The following is an 18,539-nucleotide window of genomic DNA, read 5'->3' as shown; positions in this document are numbered from 1 at the left end:
CCACTTGTGCTAAATTTACAGCCGCGTCGAAGTTGCGCGCCCGGCGCCCCGTATTGACGTGGATTCATTCAGGGTTATCACGCAGATCTGCCCAGGCTCTTTGTTACATGCAACCTCAATTGGAACATGATGAGTGTCGAGTGTTAATGGCCTCGTGTTTCTGAGAAGATTAGCAGGTCCCTCGTTTCAATACAGATGCAATCATTTCCAACCAGACCCGACGTACGTTTGCCGATGATAGGTGGTATGCACGCAGCAGCACGTGTGATGATCTCAAGTAAGAGTGACTAGCAATAGAATTCATGTTACAGGTTTGACAAACTTCAGTAATCCTGGTTTAAGCTGTGAATGGAGGCTTCTTTTGGACTACTGCTCTTACCTCACGTATGTAGTTTCTCAACGTATTGCGTTGGGTTGGCGACTTGCAAGCCAGTGCGATGGTGCTTTGGCTGCAGCACTTCTGGTAGAGCATCGCTTGTATGTACGACAGAAACATGTTGTGTCCGAACAGAAAACACCAAATAGACTCCCACTCATTTATAACAGCTTTTGCATACCCCTTTCCTATTATCCAAATCACGCCTAGATGCAGCTCGATGATGTGCTATTCGCGTTTCCAACATGCGTCCTTGAACAAGCTCCCCTATGCCAATCGTCATCCGCGGCACAATGCGCAGTTACTTACTAATGCGGTCAGCCAGGCCGCGTCAACAGAGGCGATAGGCCCCACCATCCGTCAAGTAAGACCTTAACGGAAGGCGGATAAGACAATGATGGGAAAGTTGCACACGTGCCAGGGGGCTTTGGGGCCGAATGACCATATTTTAAGGAGGCGGAACGCCATGGGACTCCATGTAGTAGTTAGTCAATTAACGAGATACTATTTAGACGTAGGGATCACTTTGGCCGAGTTCGGAGTTCTGTACGTCTATCATGCCCTCGGCGGTGTCAAGTTAATCAAAGACAATACCAGAGGGGGCTGTTGCTGGATTTATCTAGGCGGAATTAGGAAATGCCCAAGCTTCCGGTTGTGTCATCGCTTGTGCCTGGCAACACAGTCAGACCAGACGTGTGCCATAAGACCATAATCATGACTGGACAGGCAACAAGGGCACCGTAGAGCGCGCTACGTGCTGAAAAGGAGAAAGGGAGAAGAATAGGAGACAATCTGGAAATGGAATGGTCTTCGGTTTGGTGAGAACCCATGCAAAGCTCAGTGAAGAATGGCCTTGTGCTCCGTACTGAGCGCGTAAGTAGTGGGTGTCATTCCAGGGTCCAGAGCATACCTACTCTATGTATCTATGGGCTACATAGCTAGCCACAGATAGCTACGTTCGATCTGACATATCCGCTTGTGGGCTACGGGCGTATGACGTGTGGAAACGATATCGGCATCCGAGGCAGCTATCTCATCAAGGTCGATAAGTAAAGTAATCTGAAGCCAACGAAGATGCTGGCGAGCACGTCAGTAAGCCATTATATTCATCAGCTTGGGTGCCTGCTCTTGTACGTAAAAGTAAAAGGTCAGTCAGTCAGGTACAGTCAGCGCAGCCAACGCGACAATCGAGCGAGCAAGCAAGCTCCAGTACTCCAGATCCAGAGCCCCCCCTGTTGTTCTATCTTATCGTTTTGCATTGCCTCGGAAACCTTCCTAGCGTTGAGCTGCGGCGCCAAGCGAGCCATTTCAGGTCACTTGTGTTTTGGGGAAATGCCTGGGGTGCGTACCTACTTACCTACTAACTCAGGTACGTACCCACCCTTGATTGATAGCCCGCCCTGCTGCCCTGCTGCCCTGCACTTAAGAGCTGCTGCTGTCTCTTGCGACTCGTGGGTTGGCGGGCTGACTGGCTGCGCAGAGCGTTTATAGCCATTACAGTTCAGAAGGCACTCCCTAGCACGAAGATAGTCCTTTTGCGCGTCTTCAAGTCGGCAGATGGAACAGCCCAATCCGAGTCAGATAGCATTGCTGCGAGGGCATTCCATGATCCCCAGAAAGCAGGAAGCCGCGGTGCGCTTTGGGGGAAGCTTGAGTCAGTCTAAACGATAGCAGAAGTGCTGCTTACCGGAAGCCGTCTAGCGGCCACCCATGTCAGCAGCCATCCTTCCTTTCGCTGTTGGAGTCTGCCTAGCTGCCTCACTCTCCAGTTGCCTCTACTGCATTCTCCACAGGCCCAACTGCGATCTCCCCCTGCCCCCCAGTCGTTATCTCGCACCCGCCAGCCTGCCGCTACGTAAAAGGTCTCCACTCTCTTGCTGGGAAGCAGCGTCACACGCTCATCGACCTGGACGGACGGAGCAAGAAGGCAGCCGACACACACACCACGCACACCACGCACCTCACCTTTATCTGCGGCCATCAGCTTCCACCTTCCGTCCTCTCTCTTCTTCCCTCTTTCCTCTCTCCCATCCTCATCATCCATTGTCATCTATCTCATCGAATCGTCGTTGCATTCACTTTGTAACGGCTTCTGTACTCGGGCATCTGCTGTTGATTCCTGGGTTTTTCTTTTCTTTGCTTCCCATCGCTTAGACCTACTAGACAGAGTCGCAGGTAGACTTATCAGTTGGTCAACCCAGTTTGTGCATCACACAATCCCGCAATCATTCAATATGAGGGGCGTCATCGCTCTCTCGCTGGCTTGCGCCGCCGCCGCCGCCCCGTCCTTCAGCTACGAAACGATCCATGATGGAGCTGCCCCCATCCTGTCGTCGTCCAGTGCCGACGAGATCCCCAACCAATACATCATCAAGTTCAAGAAGCATGTGACCGAGTCATCCGCTTCGGACCACCAGTCGTGGATTCAGAAGATCCACGGCGCTCGCGAGGATGAGCGCATCGAGCTGCGCAAGCGCGGTCAGTTCCCCATCGTTGAGGATGTCTTCAGTGGTTTGAAGCACACCTACAAGATCAGCTCCGACTTCATGGGCTACGCTGGTCATTTCGATGATGAGACCATCGAGCAGGTCCGGAAACACCCCGACGTGAGTATACTCTGACACCCGCTTCACTATCACTATGTCGACTACCGACTGACACGCGATTTCTACATCAGGTCGAGCACATCGAGCGGGACCAGATCGTTCACACCATGTCCTCGAAGGATGAGCCGGAGCTTGAGAAGAATGCCCCCTGGGGTTTGGCTCGTATCTCCCACCGCGAAAGCCTTGGGTTCGGCAACTTCAACAAGTACCTCTATGCTGCCGACGGTGGCGAGGGTGTTGATGCCTACATCATTGACACTGGTACCAACATTGAGCACGTCGACTTCGAGGGTCGCGCCAAGTGGGGCAAGACCATTCCCAACGGTGATGAGGATATCGATGGCAACGGCCACGGTACTCACTGCTCTGGTACTATTGCTGGCAAGCAATACGGTGTTGCCAAGAAGGCCAATGTCTACGCTGTCAAGGTCCTTCGCAGCAACGGTTCCGGTACCATGAGTGATGTTCTCAAGGGTGTCGAATGGGCTGCCTCCGCTCACCTGGACACCGTCAAGGCTGCTAAGGCTGGCAAGCGCAAGAACTTCAAGGGCTCTGTCGCCAACATGTCTCTTGGTGGTGGCAAGTCTCCCTCCCTGGACCAGGCTGTCAACGCTGCTGTTGACGCTGGTATCCACTTCTCGGTTGCTGCTGGCAATGACAACCAGGATGCCTGCAACTACTCTCCCGCTGCATCCACCAAGGCCATCACTGTTGGTGCCTCTGACCTGGGTGACAACCGTGCTTACTTCTCCAACTGGGGCAAGTGCGTTGACGTCTTTGGCCCCGGTGTCAACATCAAGTCCACCTGGACCGGAAGCAAGACTGCCATCAACACCATCAGCGGTACCTCGATGGCCTCGCCCCATCTGTGCGGTTTGACTGCCTACTTCCTGTCTCTCCAGCCTAGCAAGGACTCCGAGTACGGAATGGCCGAGATTACTCCCGAGCAGCTGAAGACCAACCTGCTCAGCATCGCCACCAAGGGCGCTCTGTCTGACATCTCTAGCGGAACTCCCAACCTGCTTGCCTTCAACGGCGGCGGCAGCTCCAACTACAGCAGAATCATTAGCAAGGGCTCTTACACTGCCAAGAAGGAGAAGACTGAGAAGCCTATTACCCTCGAGGACCTTGAGAAGGCCATCGAGAAGGACTTCAACGTTGTCTCGGGCAACATTGTCAAAGGTGTGTCTTCTTTCTCCAACAAGGCCGAGAAGGTTTCGGAGAAGATTCACCACATGGTTGAGGAGGAACTCGAGCATTTCTTCGAGGAGTTTGAGTCCTAGATCAAGCAAAGCGACACATGACGCTATGCCACTTGTATTTTTGCCTATTAAGGGAGTTTACGAACGTATCTGGTTTTACTAGGTCGGGTTACGTTACTAGGTTGTAGGGCTTCTCCTTAATAGTTTCTTAGGGTTCTTGCTACAAGGCAAATATAACAAGATTGAATATGACCGTTTTGCACCTGGTGATCAAGACGTATTCATATATATATATATACACGTGACTGATAAGGAGTAAGCGGATTAGAGTGCGCTAGACATAAAAGTCAAGGCGGATGCAATTGAGTTCGATCAATAGCATCTGGTCTCAGAATCCTGGCAAGTATGTACATATCTACCCTACTGCCAACTGCTCAGAACATACCAAGCCTAATTGACCATGCTCTTTAGTCTTTTACATGTATCACTGCTCAGGCATACATGGCGCCTTGTAATGACGGGCCAATGACGGTCTGTGTTCTCGATCAACAATGTCTGTTGGTGGTTGTTTGGGGCTCTTTCAAGCACGCGTCGAAGGAGGGAAAACAGACGCGGACAGGATGAATGGCAGTCTGTGGCAGCTTCCTTGGGACATGACACTCAATTATGGAACCGACCAAGGTGCTTTCCTCGCGACCAAGACGTCAACAAGCAGCTCCTTCTATTCGCATGCAGTCTTTGAAAGGCCTACGAAGAGTCGTCTGATATGAGCTGTTGCGTGAGCTGCTATCGTTGAATCATTGCTGCTTCTTACTCTACTTTATGTATAATCACATCATCTTACCACAGTGTATACAGTTCGAGGCTTGTCGAATTTTCGTCGTTGCGCCCAGCAGATCGGTCGCGAACCTCTCTTCTTTTGGTTATATTGTTGTTGCCAGCTCAAGTTCCCTGGCTCCCCTGACGGCCTCCATCGGTTCATCAACATCTCCGCGCGTTCAAGGTTTTGAATCCGACTGTCGCTTGAGGTGAAGTTGCTATACTAATCATAATCACCGGTGCTTGGTGAGCCATGCAGCGACGCAATAGTGACAAGTCTGGTGCTATAGCTCGTAGGAAATCGACTTCGTCCATCAAGAGTGTCCAGCTTCTTCACATCCCTACGGAACAAGCTGAACGAGACGCCCGCGTTGCAGCTACGCAGGCCTTTCGCCAGGCAAGAGAGCGCTCTGCGACCGAGTCTGCCTTGTGGCCACCATCCCGCCAATCCAACAGGCCGAGTCTAGATCGTCACTATAGCTCTCCAGATAGACGAAGCGACGGGTCTGCAAGCTGCAAGCAACAACAAAGCGTGCGCTTCGTCAAGCCAAAGTTGTCAGGGGGCTTGGCCCAGCTACGAAGGCAACATGAAAAAACCCCATCGAGACCATCAACCAAGTCAAAGCCGAGAACGTCGGGAAACAATGCCCCATGTCTTTGGCCAACGACCGACACGGCTTCTGCGTCAGGACTTGCTTCTGTTGTTAAGGGGACGGCAGGCGATTATATCAACGCACTCATTACTAGTGAGGAATATTATACGCCTGAAGATAACATCGCCTCTCAACCCTCTTCCTATCGACGCATTCGTAAATCCAGATCACTCTTCTCGAGTTTTGATGGTGCATCATCAGGGGCGAAAGAGCGAGGAAGCAAACTATCTCAGAACCTCGCTCCATCGATTCTCAGTTCCCCTTACTGTCAACCAGTTGAAAACATCCCTCCTGCGGAACTGAAGGCACCAAAATCAATGAGCTTCTTGAAGAACCGTCGCGAGCAAGGTCGGCCTTTGCCTGACCGCCGCGAAAGCATGCCCCTAGTTACAAAAGCAACCAACGCCATCCCACAGGGATCGACTAGAATGCCGTCTTTGTCAGCGCAGTCATCTCACCTCCTCGGCCTCAAGCCCCACAAACCAGGCAAAGCAATAAGGAAAACCCTGCGGGACACCAGTGATACTACTGAGTCGGAGAGCCTTGATGTTACCAATATTTCATCCAAAGACAAGAACATAGGCAAAAAGGCTCGCAAGGTATCGCACCATTTCAAGACACGGATAAAGAGCTTCTTTAACCTGGCAAAGTCCGAGGCCGATGAAGTAGTCTTTCCGCCTCAGCAGATCGAAGCCCAGAAGACCCATGTAGTGGAAGTTGAGACAGCGGATACAGTCGCATCCGACGCTCTGTTGGAAGATGCAGCCCTTTCTCGAGTGACCTCTGGGGTCCCTTCGCTTCACGCTGTCCCCTCTGAACAGCAACTGAGATCGCAGCAAGTTAGCCTTGAAAGCCTGCGGAGCGAGAGAAAGGTATCAGACGAAAAGTCTCGGGTGACCAGTTGGACCAACTCTGAAGTCCCCACATCAACAGTCACGAGTAGCCAGGGACGGGAGTGGGAAAGGCAAAGACTTTCAGTAATCAAGGAGAACGGGGCTCACATATCTTCTTCGGCGTCCCGGCGTGGGGAACTAGCTCCTCACTGGACGCACAAGGGCGCCTACGCCAATTTCCCACCAGAAGAAGCCCCGGCCGTCCCGTCCGGCAATGTGGACAGCCAGAGAATTTACTCGGCTTTGATGAAGAGACTCAATGAAGTTCAGCAAGCTTCTTTGGCTCTTGGGGCCTGTGGCCCCGACTACTCCTCGGCAGAGGATACCGCCTCATTGAGGAGCTCACTGGCCCCGACAATTCGCCACGTCATCCCCGACGATGACATCGAAGACAAAGCAACCGAGGTGGAATCTGATCCCGCTCCTATAGAAGAGCCCAGACCAGACTCTCGGTCCTCAAATGCGCAAGTATGCGGCACAACATCTCAAATTCATCAAGAGGAAAATACGGATGTTCAGGCTAGCCATCTAGGAGAACGCCCTCGTGCTCGCACTTTGTCGGCCCGCCCTTCGGCATTCTTTGGGAGCCCAACTTGTCATCTTTTCAGAACTCAGAGCCCTTACCGGAAAGCACTGCAAGGCTCGATATCGACCTCGGCAGCAACGGAACAGGTTGCTTCTCCCAGGTCATCTGACTTCAGTCCATTCATGCCGTCTTTGAACAATCTTCCCATTCGCAGCGTCAGCAGATGCGACTCGGATACAGATGGAAAGCTGCACTACTCCGAGAGTATTTACTCCAATGAAGGGCTCGACTCTCGGCCTACTTCTGACACGCTCCCACTGGTGGACAGGTTTCCAAGCCCGCCCAGAAACAACGGAAAACATGGAGCGGTTACGATATTTGTTGATCCGCCGAAGCCCCAGATACCCGTCAAATCCCACCGTCGTCTCACTTCTACGGCCAGCTCCGTCGAATGGAAGACTTGGTTATCGGCAAACGTTGCCAAGCTTGAAGATTCAGCACTCGCAGGGTGTCTCCAGGGTGATAGCGAACAAGCCCTGTCCTTGACACGATTCCCACCGGCATCTGGTCACCTTAGAGAAAAAGCTCAGATCAGCGATTGCGACGGTGAAGAGGAAACTGCCGAATCTTTAGCTGACATTTGCTCAATCAACGTCCTCGAGGATTCGGAACCAAGCGTTTTGAATGAATACCAACGCCAAAGTCCCGACTTGGCGAACAAAGAATCTCTCGCGGATAAGGAGAACCAGGCACCACCCATCCCCCTCAAGAGTGCATTGAGGTCGATCCCGTCAGCAACAAGCTTGCGATCAGGCACTGATAGGTCCCATATTTCGAAAAGCGAGTCAAAAGAAAACTCACAGGATGCAAAGACACCGAGAAAGTTGAATCATACTCGCTCCGCAAATGCATTGGGTCCGCGGTCACAAAATCTGACACCCTCTCCTGTGAAGTTGGTCAGACGACAGCAAAGACCCGCAAAACAGGTTGCCCATTCGCATTCTTCCAGCATTGGCGAAGCCGTCGAAAAGCAATTCGGGAAGGTGATAGAGTCACCAAGTCCCGACAGAACCCCGACCGAGATGGGGCCGAGAGGGAGCGAGAATGTCCACCCAAGACGTGTGCGTAAGAATGAGCGCTTGGAAGGGCAAGTCGATGGATCTCATGGACCGAATGAGAATAGTGACGCCCAGGCTATGGGAGGCAAGCAGATGGTTGACCTGTTCCTAAGCAGCCGGCGGAGAAGGATCGCCGGCAGCGAAGAGGGCTACGAGCCCGCCTTTGTCTGAGGCATACACCATGGTTGAAGATTTGGATGCTATTAGTTTAGGTTTCATATCTTGCCTATATCAGGAGGGCGAAGCCAAAGGCGTCCATGATTGAAGCATTCTTTTCTTGGGGCGTATGGGTGCAGAAAGGGGCATATTAAAAATGGATGGGATATCGGTGTCGTGTTATCCTTAGCAAACCGTTGGCGTTCGAAGCACACTACCATTGTTGTTATACCTACACAAATTAATCAGACTTGGAGGTCTCTGCAAAGTCTTCACTTTGTGTACTAATAAAGGCCGCAATCCTATCGCGGCTCCTGGCCATGTGAGCTTGCTCTTTTCTGCGCTCGAGCTTATTCGCCTAACGAACCCAGTATGTTTGGGGTCGTAATCTATTACCTACGCTTCTGGGTATGTATGTGAGATCGGGTAGACGCGCCTCTTCAGGCTGAATGCGGTGATCTCTGTGCCTTAACCGACTTCTCGATCTCACTGGCGGATACAGCACGCCCGCGAATCATATAAGACCTCGATATAGCTGTTCATTTGAATTCAATCCCTCCGCAGCAAAGTATACTCGCACAATGCTGGCTCATGATGTCGATAGGTGCCATTCTGCTAATCTCGCCGTTATGAATGACGATGGATGCCCACCCCTATGCCTAAGTCAGGATGTAACTAGAGCTCGTATATGCACCACGCCCGGCGCAATGAGTGCCGAGGCAAGCATAAGTAGACTGCAATGTAATGGTAGTCATGGCGCATTTGTCGTGCACATTTCTCGAGATTAACCTCGTCTGCCTCAATTGCGAATCGATAGTACAAGGCAAAAAAAGCCCGGTATGCCGTTGATCTTGATAGGGGCCATTATTTTGCTGGCGGCTTCCGCATCAGCCAGGGACTTCCCAAACTGCAAATCTGGGCCTGTAAGTTGTATTGGCGCTGGCTCCTAGCAGGAAAAGATTTTGGTTCAATCGTTGACAGTTCTCAGCTTTCGACCAATAAAGTCTGCGATGCGACTCTGAGTCCCTGGGCTAGAGCTTCTGCGGTATGCAAACCCCCCCGAATTCATCTGTCGGGATCTCCGAACCACTATACATGGTATCAGCCATTCAATCCGCTCAGATTTAAGCTAATCGGCGGGTCATGGAACCTGACTACCCCCATAGCTCGTCGCCGAGTTCACCGTCCAGGAGAAAATCGCCAACTCCGGAGACAAGTCGCCGGGGGTCCAGCGACTCGGACTGCCTGCCTACGAATGGTGGCAGGAAGCGTTACACGGCGTGGCAGGATCGCCTGGCGTGAGTTTCGCGGCCAGCGGCAACTTTAGTTACGCGACTTCGTTCCCGCAGCCCATCACCATGGGCGCCGCGTTCGACCTGCCCCTGATCCGGTCCGTGGCCGACGTCATCAGCACCGAGGCCCGGGCCTTCAGTAATGTTGGCCGCACCGGGCTTAACTTCTGGACCCCCAACATAAACCCGTACCGCGACCCACGCTGGGGCCGGGGCCAGGAAGTGCCGTCCGAGGACGCCTACTTCGCGAGCCAGTAAGCAAGACTTTGGGGCTTCTTTCTTTCCCAGCCCATTTTACTAGTGTGCCTGGTTCAAGAGTAGAACATATATCGAATGCTGTTTGCTTACAGCAATAACCGTTAGGTATATCAACGTCTTGATCCCGGGGCTCCAGGGCGGGGGTCCCTCCCACAATGCCGACAACCCCTACTACAAACTGGTCGCCACGTGCAAGCACTACGCCGGCTACGACATCGAGAACTGGCAGGGCAATCAGCGGTACGGCTTTAACGCCGTCATCACGCGCCAGGACCTGCAAGACTATTACCTGGCGCCGTTCCGGGCCTGCGCCCGCGACGCTGACGCCCAGAGCTTCATGTGCGCCTACAACGCCGTCAACGGCGTGCCGACGTGCGCGGACCCCTGGCTTCTGCAGGACGTGCTGCGCGACCAGTACGGGTTCTCCACGTCGACTTCCACCGCCACTCCAGGCGGCAAAGACGACGAGGGCGCAACCGCCGCCGACGAAGGCGACCGCTGGGTCACGTCGGACTGCGACGCCATCAAGAACGTCTGGAACGACCACCACTACGGTGCCTCGGCGGCCGACGCGGCCGCGCGCAGCCTGAACGCGGGGACCGACCTCGACTGTGGCGACTTCTGGCCCCAGAACCTGGCCGCGGCGCTGCGGGCTAACCTGACGACCGAGGCGGCCCTGCACAAGTCGCTCGTCCGACGCTACGCCTCCATGGCGCGGCTGGGCTGGTTCGATGCCGCCGCGGGCCAGCCCTACCGGCGGCTCTCCTGGGCCGACGTGGCGACCCCCGACGCCAAGGCGCTGGCCCTGCGCGCGGCTGTGGAGGGGATCGTGCTGCTGCAGAATAAAAACACCACGCTGCCCCTCGGTCCATCACCCAAGAAGGTCGCGGTCATCGGCCCCCTGGGCTCGGCGACAACCCAGCTGCAGGGGAACTACTTTGGCAGGGCCCAGAGCGTCACGAGCGTCGTGGCCGCCTTCAAGAGTGCCGGATGGGATGTGACGGCGGTCCAGGGCACTTCAATCGCCGGATCTAGCACCAGCGGTTTCGCTGCCGCCGTCTCCGCAGCCCAGGCGGCCGACGTGATTGTCTACGTGGGCGGTATTGACAACTCGCAGGAGTCGGAGACACGCGACCGCAACGCCATCGCCTGGCCCGGGCAGCAGCTGGCGCTGATTGACCGCCTGGCCGAGGTCAAGAGTGAGGAGGCGAAGAAGCCCCTCGTGGTGGTGCAGCTGGGCACCATGGTGGACTCGTCGAGCTTGGTCTCGGGAGACGGTAAGGTCGACGCGCTGGTGTGGGCAGGTTATCCAGGCCAGAGCGGCGGGCAGGCGGTGGTGGATATCCTCCTCGGCACGAACGCGCCGGCGGGCAGACTGCCGGTCACCCAGTACCCGGCCTCTTTTGTCGACCAGGTCAAGATGACCAACATGAACCTCCGGCCCGGCGCCGGGAACCCTGGGTGAGTTGTAGTTACCAAGCTCGAATCTTGACAATGAACCGAAGTGGTTCTTTCCGTGAAGGCCATCTGGTAGTAGTCAGATGACACTAACAAAGGACACCAACAAACAGCCAAACCTACAAGTGGTATAACGGCACCACCGTCTTCCCCTTCGCTCACGGCCTGCACTACACCACCTTCAACGCCACATTCTCGAACGCAACTTCTCTGCCCTCGACCTTCTCAACCGCCGACCTGACAAGAGCCATCCGATTCAACGCAACGGGCCCGCCAGGCTCGGGGAACTATCCAGACCTGGCGCCGTTCGCCACGGTGAGTGTGACGGTGGCCAACACCGGCAGCACCAACGTGACATCCGACTACGTGGTTCTCCTGTTCGCGAAGGGCGGCGAGTACGGGCCCGCGCCGCACCCCAACAAGAGCCTCGTGGGCTTTGCGCGCGCACACAGCGTTGCGCCGGGCGCCACAGCCGAAGTCACGCTGCCCCTGACGCTGGGCGCGCTCGCTCGAGGGGACGCCGAGGGGAGCCTGGTACTATGGCCGGGAAAATACACTCTGGTGCTCGATGTGGACGGGCGCGACACGTGGGATTTTGAGATCACGGGCGACGAGGTGGTGCTCGAGAAGCTCGCGGCGGCGCGCAACGGCACCAACAGGGCAGTGGACTAGTTATGCGTCGCGTCAGCCTTGGAGAAAAGGGGAGGAGGGGGGCGACATTTTGATTGGATGGTGATATATTGAGTCGAGAAGCAAAACTAGTAGATGTGGACGACAGAAGTGGCTTTTGATCTCATCACCAATACCCTGTGCTTCAATGGGACATCATAGTGATGCTTCTTCAGGAAAGCGATCTTACAACGAGCGTTTCTTGTTGCGCCGTTTGTATCAAACGCAGCGCAGCCTGGACTGGACAGTATCGTACACAATGACCTAAAGTCTCCGGTATCCCAAAGTAACAAAAGCAGCCTCTTGTGAACAATATAGACTTAGGACACAACTTTGAATCCGCAGAAGCCTTCTTTCGAAGGGGTTTCCACATCCACCGTATATTGCGATGCCAATGCGACGAAGTGCACCGCCGCCATCACAATATCCATCCAGACCGCGAGCTCCGAGTCATTGCGCGGGGCGTAGATCAAAACGTAGGACCAGGGCAAGCCCATACGCATCTTACTCCCCGTCAGCGGGTGGCGCTCGGCCCAGCCCAGCTCGATGAGGCGCGTCGCGTCCGCCAGGCTGAAAATGGCGTGCGAGCTGCCCTCGCGGTGTGGGTGTAGGAACTCGCCCTGAGTGCGCCGGAGCGGGGCTGGGAATCTACGGTCGTCGCCGCTCTCGCCACCAATGTCTTCGTCGTCTCTCGCGGCCAACCACAGCGCATCGTGCGTGCGGCCTTCCAGCGCCGACGGCTCGAGGCGCAGCAGCGACGCGTTGGCAGCCGCCACGGCCGCGATGAACGCCTCCTGCTTCGCCAGTATGGCTTGCGAGGCCTGTTCCGTCATCTGGCGCTGCGGGACAACGAAAGTAGGCACGTCGGGTCTCGCGCCGGGACGGGCCGGCGGCAGGGGCGGCAAGCCGTCCTCGCCGGCTACCTTGCTGAAAAAGGACCCATGGCGCAGGCTGCCGCCATACATGGGCTCCGTGTCCTCCACGGTGTAGGGCGCAATCGCGCGGAGGTCAAAGCGGGCAAAGGGGCGCGCCACGACATTGGCAAGCCATCCCCTGACGTCGTAGGGCACGCCGCCCGGCCCTAGCTCTAGCCAGCGACGGTAGCTGTAGATGGCGTAGGAGAGAAGCGGCACAACACCCAGTGAGACGGCGCCCACACCGGCGAGGACACGGCGATCACGCGGGAGGGAGATGGAGTCTAGTTTCCAGTTCAGGCTCATAATTAGAGACGGCGTGGTATGACTTGCTCGAAGAATAATATGTGGGAGGAGGCAGGAATTACGGATGTGCAATTGAAATGGCTTTTGGGAGTCGGAGGCGTCCGTCCAATGTCAGACCTAAAACAAACCCCTACTTACCTACTTACCCCTCCAACCGGATACGGCGTAACTAGATAGTAACGCATGTTCAAGACTCAGCGTCTCACGAAGCAATTACCCGTGATGGGGCAAATATTGAACGACACCAAGGGGCGATGAGGGCCGAGGCCGAGGTGGACGTGGACGTGGAGGGTAATTCGTAAATGTCGACACTGAAATCTGTCGACGGTGGATGCTGCGATTACCATACCTGTGTGCTACATCAAGGATTACATTCACGTCGTCACAATCTAATTGCTGATGGCTGGCGGGAGTGAGGAATAAAGTGTGGTGATCAGCCACATTGCATTAAACCAGAAAGTATTAACGACCTACGGCTGTTCCCAGGAGAAAGCGTCTTCAGCACCAAAACTCCTGAACCCATTTGCACCGCATGTTTCCAACGACATCCCAAGAACATTCAAAATTCCCCAAATTCCCCAAGTTCCCCTCAATGGCGGAAGCGCTGGATTCCAAATCTCCAAATGTAAAACCCAAAAGTCGATCCCTCAGAACGTTGCAACAGTAGTGATTAGGACAGTTGTGGTTGCTGTCCCGGTGTGACACACTTGTCTCTGGGAAGTATAGGTATGTGATGGGCCAGATCACACACCCATATGTATTTGATGGGCCAGATCAAATACCCCAAAGAAACATGTCGCCATACTTGGATAGGTACCCGGTGCTACTCCTAGCTTGTTGGGCTCCAAAGAATGACTTGCTTGAGTGGTTGGAAGAGTGTTGTGTGTACACGGTGGTTTTTTTTTGTTGGTTTGGTTGCAATGTCTGACTCTCTCGGGACTGAGTTGACCGGATAGGAGTGGTATGTTGTCAAGATTGCCGGAGTACCTCTGGGTATAGTGTGCATGTGAATCACTACAAAAACAGAGGCTCTTGTACCGGAGGTAGTCGTGTTGGTTTTTTGGGGTTGGCAAACAAGACTCGGAGTGTGTGCTGGCTCTCGGTGTATCATGTGATGGTCATCTTCCAAGCCAGAAGAAGCCAGAGCACCTTTCACCTTCTGAGACAGCCATACCAGTTGATTGTGAGTAGTTGTTGATGTAGAATGTCTTGTGGTTGTGATGTGGTAGAAATCTAGTCCGTTCCCCTATATCTGAAGGACCGGACTGTATTGTCTGTGAACATGTGATATTGGTTTGTTCACAGCTCAGAGACATCAACCCATTCGGCGTCTGCCTCAGCATCAGCCATGCGCTTGGCACAGAGTCGCTTGTGCTCTCTGAGTTGCCATTCTTCTCGTGACAGTCGAGTCTGAGGCACATGCTCGCCATTGATGATGTTGTGAGCAAGCTCAGTGTGCCAGACCACGGCCTTTTTGGGCTTGGTGTGGTCGTTGATTCCCTTGGGCTTCTTTAAGATGCTCTTGGGAGCGGCCTTGGAGCCTCCGCTACCAGTGGACCGAATTGATGAAGTGTATGATGTCGACTTGCTGTCAGAGGAAGTAGCTGGGTTGAGACGGAGAGAGCTCAAGGACCGGGTCAAAGGATCGACCGGGTCGAGAGGGTCATCCTTGTCGGAGACGATGACGAAGTCATCTCGAAAGTTGAATTCAAAGTCCTCAACTTCCAAAACATCGGTTCTTTTACGGATGTAAAAATTCGCTTCTGGATCATTGGTATGATACAGACAGTAGAGGGCAAGATTCATAGCTGAAGTGGCGAAATTTCCGTTGCTTGCAAAGGTAGCCATCTTGAAGTTCTTGGTCAGAGAAAAGTCAAGTGGGTAGAAATGCGTGAAGTAGCAAAGAGAGTGAGAGTGAGTGAGAGAAGAGTGACGCTTGGAGTAGCAAATGTACTGATGCTTGAAGCAGGAGTAGAAAGTGAGAGCGTGTAGTCTGGAGTCTGAAGATGGAAGAAGAGAGGACTGTGTATGATCGAAACGATGGATTAGAATCGAAGGAATGAATGGGAAAGAGGGCTCCTGGGGGAATTTTATATGCCGGTAGCGAGCCAGCAGCATTAATCTAAGTTTGCAAGAACTCGCAGTATGGAAAAGGCTTCGGGCCTCTACCGTGGTTCGAGTGAAAAACTCGGGTCTCGTGGTTGGTGTTGACTTCATCTTATGCTGTTCAAGGTTTTTCATTCATTGCTGCCTCACCAATGACGAGCACGCCAGTGTCAAGCAATCTACGGAACCCTTATGGAATGTTTGTGTCCCCCATTATTCACCCGGGCCATTCAAAGGTCAACTACATCTTTGGAAAGCTCACGTATATTGAGCTTTGGACTGTCCCCTGAACTGGCATATATCATGAACTGTTGACAAGCTACGACGGATTGTATATGGGCTAGCAGGCTATCATGTGGAGCATGTTCTGGTGCAATTGCTTCCATGATCGACCCTATCAAATGGCTTTCCTCGAATAGGGGGATGGCCGAGCATTTCTGTGGATCGACGTTATAAGCTTTCCATTCTCTCGGGTCGACGACCCGAAGACTATTTTTTTCCACTTAAGCTCGTCAGTTATGCTTAGACTTTGGCACCTTTCTGGTCTGGCCCGTTGCCTGTTCCGATCTTGTCGGATACTACAATATTCGACTATCGTTGGAGATACTGTTATGGCCCGAGTATTCTCAGAGATATACCAGATACGATACAACATCCTCCATCGACGCATTCCAGCTTGTAAACAACCTCGAGTCGAAGGTTGATCTCCTGTTGAGCGGATTGAGCCATACGGCAATGTGAAGAGCTTTTCATGCGGGATTGCAATATACCGACCACCGCGTTCTCTATACAGAGTATAGTGTGATGTAGGTCTAAAAAAATCTTTAATGTTGGATTGTCGTGCAGCTGATGACATTGAGTCACTCTTAGTTCCATACAGAGAACCTCCTCGGGCAGAGGAGAAAAAGTCAAAACTATGTTGAGCATGCGTAGATACAAACTGCGTAAGCGCAATGTACTCATGGGGGGAGCTATTCTCAGGGAAATGAACGCAGATGGATAGCTGCGAAGACGAGGCGAGACGGGAGATACGACAAGTAACAAGTATATCCGTCATTAACAGCAATACTATGATGATTACAACGGTTTCGCAGCAAACCCGACCTGCTGATTGGCACCATGAAACACGACGAACTGAGCCTTCAAAAGATGTCGCCATAGATGGCATACGGGAACCCAGTGGGAACTTCCTGGATACCTCCGAAGCAGGTTGTGGCAGTCTCGAACGAGTTGCCATCGACGGGGGCATAGTTGATAAAGTCGCCCGGAATGACGGCCCTGTAATCGCCGATAACGGCCGTAAAGCTCGGCAGCGACGAAGTTGTCGAGCAGGGGAACGTGTACCCGCCGGCCGTGGCATCTTTGGTGGCCCCGGAGACTTTCGCGTAGTAGGCTGCGGCGATGTCTGTGGGGACTAGGAGCAGCGTAGTACCCGTGTCAGCAATGGCGGCGTGTGGCGATGACACGGCAGCCCCATCAGCAACGGCGTAGCCTGAGGCATCGAATTGCCAAAAGCCAGTCGAGGCGTTGACGGGAAAAAAGGCAATATTGCCGGTAAACTCGCTTCGGTCGATGAACCCAAAGTTGTAATTCCCGGCTGGCCTAGATATCAACACGCTGCTCCTTCTGGGCAGATGGGAAGCTCAGGCGGATCTTACCTTCTCCTTTTTTCAGGTTGGCAGTGAACACAGGCATCGCCAAGCCGTTCAACGCACTGTCAAAAAATGTCTTTTGCTGAGACGGACGGACCGTATTAATGTTGCTGAATGCCAACCCGAGCAATCCATCTGTACTGGCTCTCTGGGTGAACTGGGCCGAGACCTTTCGGGCTGACTCGACTGCCTGGTTCTTGACGGTCACCCCGCCAATAGTGACGGTGTCCGTATACACGTTGCCACTAGAACTGCTACCGTCGCCGTAGCTGATTGACCACGAAGCGCCCTGCATAAGCTGGGCCGTCGAGCTCTTGGAAATGTCGTAAATAGCCTGGCCTTTGACTTGAGACTTGGGCGTCTCTGAAGAAAACACCCACAGATCAGAGGAGCCCGTGTCAAAGTCCAAGTTCAGCGTCTGCGGAGGCGTGCCAATCTGAACCGGGCAGAGATATTCCGAGTCGAAGAGCTCGGGAAGAGCAGCGACTTCACCTATGAGAAATGGTCAACCTTGATAATTTCGACAATACCGTTTTTTGTGTATGTTCACCAACCCTGTCCACTTGTTGAGTTATTATTATCATTACTCCCAGCACCGTTGCCAGAACCGTTGAGGCTGAGCCCCAATTGCTCCAACAAGCTTTCTATGGCAGCCAGTAGATCATCTGGGAATTCGACGCCAAACTTTGAATAAGCCCTGGCCATAGCCAGCGGTCCTCTTCGCATGCCGGTATATCTTGAATTCGGCACCTGAGGAACTCGAAAGGTCATGCCGCCAAGAGTCGTGATCTGTAGAATCTCTTCTAAAGTCAAGGGACTGGTAGTAGTTGCAGTGGTAACCACGACATTCTGGGAAATAACGGAAGCTGCAAGAGCAGCAAATGTGATAAGCTTCATCATCGTAATATTTGGAAAGGGAGTAGGAATATGGGCGTCCAGACACAAGGTTCGAAGAGCTTGAAATTAGTGAATGGTATAGAGCCAGCTCTTGCTATAGAGAGCGTCTCAACGATTACGATACGATGTCGAACCGGCCAGTAAGAACGAAGAAGGAATGGACGGATAGTATATCCTGTGTCGTCGTTGCAAAGTGAGTGCAGATGAAAATAACGGAAAAGGAGGCAAGGCCACCATAACAGATACGAGCAGCCATTGTGTATACATATACAGATAGCGACTGCGGCGACTCGTTTCACGCATGGCGCAACACCCCATAAGGATCTTCATGATGCCGGCGGGATTGCTGCACGAGAACTGTCGGCAGTGATGCGAAAGCCAAGCCATTGATAAAGCTTGATCAATCTTGCCTGACGCTGACGGACAGGGGATCGCATCTGATGGCAGATCGTCAATGGGATTATGTTACACAATCCCTGTCAGCATCATGCCTTCCACTGAGAGTCATGAGCCGCAACTAGCAATCCAGGCTTCTTCCAGGCGTCGCTGCGACCATTGGGAAGCCGTGAACAAGACCAAACGAAGGGAAATCTTGTAGCCTTGGTGGTAATACCAGGGAAAAGTCGATTGCTTGGTTG

The 18,539-nt window shown here is 53.4% G+C and overlaps 6 protein-coding genes across 6 annotated transcripts; 3 read left to right on the top strand and 3 right to left on the bottom strand.

The window, feature by feature from the left end:
* Positions 1 to 2,610: 2,610 nt before the first annotated feature.
* Positions 2,611 to 4,265, top strand: PG998_011105 (Subtilisin-like proteinase Spm1; the record flags this gene model as incomplete). The annotated part of the gene is made up of 2 exons (XM_066877921.1): positions 2,611 to 2,982; positions 3,054 to 4,265. The coding sequence occupies 2 exons, from the start codon at positions 2,611 to 2,613 to the stop codon at positions 4,263 to 4,265; spliced, it is 1,584 nt and encodes a 527-aa protein (XP_066726975.1).
* A 991-nt stretch (positions 4,266 to 5,256) lies between these two features.
* Positions 5,257 to 8,364, top strand: PG998_011104 (uncharacterized protein; the record flags this gene model as incomplete). Its single annotated transcript, XM_066877920.1, has 1 exon — positions 5,257 to 8,364. One exon carries the CDS (start codon positions 5,257 to 5,259, stop codon positions 8,362 to 8,364), a length of 3,108 nt encoding a protein of 1,035 aa, XP_066726974.1.
* Positions 8,365 to 9,188: 824 nt separating this feature from the next.
* On the top strand, positions 9,189 to 12,029 carry PG998_011103 (uncharacterized protein; the record flags this gene model as incomplete). Its single annotated transcript, XM_066877919.1, has 5 exons — positions 9,189 to 9,272; positions 9,338 to 9,394; positions 9,516 to 9,895; positions 10,005 to 11,360; positions 11,471 to 12,029. The coding sequence occupies 5 exons, from the start codon at positions 9,189 to 9,191 to the stop codon at positions 12,027 to 12,029; spliced, it is 2,436 nt and encodes an 811-aa protein (XP_066726973.1).
* Positions 12,030 to 12,346: 317 nt separating this feature from the next.
* Positions 12,347 to 13,246, bottom strand: PG998_011102 (uncharacterized protein; the record flags this gene model as incomplete). Its single annotated transcript, XM_066877918.1, has 1 exon — positions 12,347 to 13,246. The coding sequence occupies one exon, from the start codon at positions 13,244 to 13,246 to the stop codon at positions 12,347 to 12,349; it is 900 nt and encodes a 299-aa protein (XP_066726972.1).
* Positions 13,247 to 14,545: 1,299 nt separating this feature from the next.
* PG998_011101 (uncharacterized protein) lies at positions 14,546 to 15,094 on the bottom strand (the record flags this gene model as incomplete). The annotated part of the gene is made up of 1 exon (XM_066877917.1): positions 14,546 to 15,094. The coding sequence occupies one exon, from the start codon at positions 15,092 to 15,094 to the stop codon at positions 14,546 to 14,548; it is 549 nt and encodes a 182-aa protein (XP_066726971.1).
* Positions 15,095 to 16,494: 1,400 nt separating this feature from the next.
* Positions 16,495 to 17,904, bottom strand: PG998_011100 (endothiapepsin; the record flags this gene model as incomplete). The annotated part of the gene is made up of 3 exons (XM_066877916.1): positions 16,495 to 16,949; positions 17,011 to 17,496; positions 17,559 to 17,904. The coding sequence occupies 3 exons, from the start codon at positions 17,902 to 17,904 to the stop codon at positions 16,495 to 16,497; spliced, it is 1,287 nt and encodes a 428-aa protein (XP_066726970.1).
* Positions 17,905 to 18,539: the final 635 nt, after the last annotated feature.

Source organism: Apiospora kogelbergensis (genome assembly GCF_038363985.1).
Source record: "Apiospora kogelbergensis strain CBS 113332 chromosome Unknown utg000007l_segment0_segment0, whole genome shotgun sequence".
In the NCBI taxonomy this organism is placed as follows: Eukaryota; Fungi; Ascomycota; class Sordariomycetes; order Amphisphaeriales; family Apiosporaceae; genus Apiospora; species Apiospora kogelbergensis.
The sequence above is the reverse complement of the archived record's forward strand: the minus strand, read 5'-3'. Positions and strand labels throughout refer to the sequence as shown.